The following is a 3,239-nucleotide window of genomic DNA, read 5'->3' on the forward strand; positions in this document are numbered from 1 at the left end:
TTTTGTATGTTGGTTATTTTTTATTTTTTTAATTTATTTTTATATTTTTAATAATTAAACAAAGTCTTTCGGTAGAAATCACATAGAGAATTTTTTGGACGCATTTCGAACCAACAAGTGTGGTTCATCATCGACATGAAGAGGCAGACTATGGCAAACGGTTAAAATAGAGAGCAATGTAGAGACATAATTTCAAGTAACAACTATATTTGAACAATAATATTTAAATTATAATATTAATTTATTGTTTAATTCATTATAGATCACAGAAACTTGAATACAAATCTTTTTAATCATGTTTTAACTCTTTTTAGGCCGATAGGCCTTCCTTTGAAAGAGACTTTCGTCGTCTTTTTCATTCTCAGATTGACACCTGTCATCCATATTAAGCGGGCATCTGTCGTGCTTTCTGTTGCAACCCTGCTTCAGTGCGTCTTCGTTTGCTTTCAATCCTTTGCTATGTGGCATGCCTCTCAACACCACTTGCCAACATCGTCATTATGAGAATCACCATCATCGGCTTGGAAAGCGGGCTATACTGTTAATCGCCATAACTGTGGCATGCGGGGCACTGTTTCTTGTCAGCGCCACAGCCTGCCTGGTGATTTGTCTTGTGAAAATGGAGCGCAAGAATCTGTGATATATACTTGTGACCGCTTCGGCTCAAGGGTTTCGACTGCTACATCGGCTTGGAAAGCGGGCTATACTGTTAATCGCCATAACTGTGGCATGCGGGGCACTGTTTCTTGTCAGCGCCACAGCCTGCCTGGTGATTTGTCTTGTGAAAATGGAGCGCAAGAATCTGTAATATATACTTGTGACCGCTTCGGCTCAAGGGTTTCGACTGCTATGTATTTTTTCTTATCACTGCCACTCATATATTCAGAATTATCATCGTTCTTGCTCAAACATTTCTTTACCGAATTCTATTTAAATTCGTTTATATTTGCTCATGCCTCTCTGCATCTGCACAGGTTATACCTATGCGCTTTCAGTGTCATGGCCTCTTAGGGTTTATTCTCAGCTGTGGCCCTTCTTGTTCAGTTTCTCAAACAGAGTCATTATCATGACATCCAACCTTGGAGCAGAGCACTTGCTTGCTGCATTGTCTGGCCACACAACAGTAAAAACCCAAGAGAGAATGTCATGCAAGAAGTATGCACACGCATTCCTGGACTCTGTGTATGCATATTTTTCATATAATTTTATCACGAAGTTGGCTGCGGTGCTTTGACATGCCTTTGAATATTGTTGCAGGTTAGAAGACATTTCAGGCCAGAGTTATTGAATAGACTTGATGAGATAGTTGTATTTGATCCTCTTTCTCATGATGAGCTCAAGAAAGTTGCTAGACTACAGATGAAAGATGTAGCAATTCGTCTTGCAGAGAGAGGCGTTGCTTTAGGGTTACAGATGACGCTCTGGATCTTGTTCTTTAGAAAGCCTATGATCCTGTAAGTATCACCTTGTTTCTTTTTTATTCAGTCTAACTTGCCAGGGGATGTGCCCCCGACCCTAATACACTTGACACTGCATCTCCTTGACGAGTCGCTTCTCCCTTTCCCTATTGCAGGGGACATGATCCACTCCTTGGAAACAAGTCTCCACATCATAGGAGATGTTGTGGGAGGGTTCCCTGACTAAATTCGAGTTACCTCCCTTTGAAACAATCTAGAATTGCGATTTATATGTTCTATTCTGGTGCCTGGTATTTTTCATTCATAATGTTTGCTTGGTGTTCTTCATGTACAGTGATTTTATTCAAGGTCTGATTTCTATTTTCCATGCCCTGTCATATAAACCTGTGTGGAAAGTTATTCTATGAGTTTGATGTTTTGCCGAGTTTTGGTCGTGGTGGCCAACAGTGAATATTAAAAGAGCAGGACTTTTCAGTTTACAATTTCATTTTCTCAGATTTTCAATTCTCTCAATTTTCGCTCTTTCAGTTTCAGATTTTCCAATTTTCAATTTCGATGCTCTTCATTTCGATTTTCACATAATGTTCTTCATCCAAACTTTCACATAATTAGTGAAAGAATCCTATTGATATAAATTCCAGGTATTTTTAATTATTCATACATCAAAAAAAATATAAATGTGTATCTTGATGTTCCCTCCTAACATGATTTTAAAAAGTGGGTACTCAGCTTTGTATATTGCCCTTCGGGAAGCCTATCATCCTGGAAGTAAAACGACCTCTTTGTTTCAGTTTCTTATTCAGAGCCTGTCTTGCAATAAGTTTACATCAAAACCTTTTAAGCATTGCCATTTAGCTTAATCCCACTCAAAAACACATTACAAGGCACTCAAACTCAAGTTATACTAGCATCATCACAAAAAATAAGCTGAAAGTTCGTAGAAGATGCCATCATTCACCGTCTAATCTTCCATTGGCTCATCATCGTCTATTTCTTCAATTCTCATTTTCTTTACTACCTGGGATGCATCAGCATTAAAATAGGCAGAATTCGGAATTTCTATCAAGATATCCGATTTTGCACCAGTGTTTTGGTTAACGATTCCCCCATTCCTGTCCACGCGATAAGATAATGTCTGCTGCTCAGGCACTGCATCAATGTATACTGTACTGTTCCCATCAATCTCCCCACTGATAAGCATCCAAGATAGCTGAGTGACAACTTTGCTTTCCAACCATCGTCGCAAGGGGCGAGCACCATAAACCTGCAAGTACCACGTTACCACGTTATCCATTTAGAGGTTTTAAATGAGAATCCCCAACTAGGTCTTGCATTTTACTCACAAATTTTGACCTAAATTGCCCGTAAACAACAAAAGCTAATAATGATCCTGCCTGCTTCACTAGCATTAACAAGTAAACAATGCATTAATTTATATTAATCGGTAAACACACCAAAAACATCCCTTTACGCAAAGACAGGCAACACCCCATTTTTAAAGTTCAAGTGCGAGGGGAAAATGTTAAAATTTAAAGAACAGAACTGAAATTTATATCGATGGGATCCATACAGAAGGAAGAAAATCATGTGAAAATTAGAAAATCCGAAACTGAATGTGAAAATTGAGAAAATTGAAAATTGAAAATCTCAGAAAGCAACTCTGTAAACTGAAGAGTTCACAGCTCTTAAAAATCAACCGTTGGCCACCACCACCAACTGCCAGCAAAAATATCAGACTAAAATTACTCCCTAGACAGGTTCATGCAAAATATATGACAGCCAATTGAAAATGCAAATAAGACAAAAAATCTGATCATTGGG

At 38.4% G+C, this 3,239-nt stretch overlaps 1 protein-coding gene across 5 annotated transcripts; it reads left to right on the forward strand.

The window, feature by feature from the left end:
* Positions 1-429: 429 nt before the first annotated feature.
* LOC149177511 (chaperone protein ClpB1-like) lies at positions 430-1,726 on the forward strand. Of its 5 annotated transcripts, none has more exons than XM_089423418.1 (4): positions 430-851; positions 975-1,155; positions 1,258-1,454; positions 1,574-1,726. In XM_089423418.1, the coding sequence occupies exons 2-4, from the start codon at positions 1,147-1,149 to the stop codon at positions 1,638-1,640; spliced, it is 273 nt and encodes a 90-aa protein (XP_089279544.1). In that variant the 5' UTR covers positions 430-851; positions 975-1,146; the 3' UTR covers positions 1,641-1,726. The 5 variants fall into 5 exon arrangements, 3 of the variants coding, with proteins under 3 accessions (XP_089279544.1, XP_089279543.1, XP_089279542.1); XM_089423417.1 differs by having other exon boundaries at positions 975-1,123; XR_016258777.1 differs by lacking the exon at positions 1,574-1,726 and having other exon boundaries at positions 1,258-1,484.
* Positions 1,727-3,239: the final 1,513 nt, after the last annotated feature.

The sequence above is a fragment of the Pinus tabuliformis genome, chromosome 4_1, assembly GCF_031772625.1.
Source record: "Pinus tabuliformis cultivar Carrire ecotype Pingquan chromosome 4_1, CPIR1, whole genome shotgun sequence".
NCBI lineage: Eukaryota > Viridiplantae > Streptophyta > Pinopsida > Pinales > Pinaceae > Pinus > Pinus tabuliformis.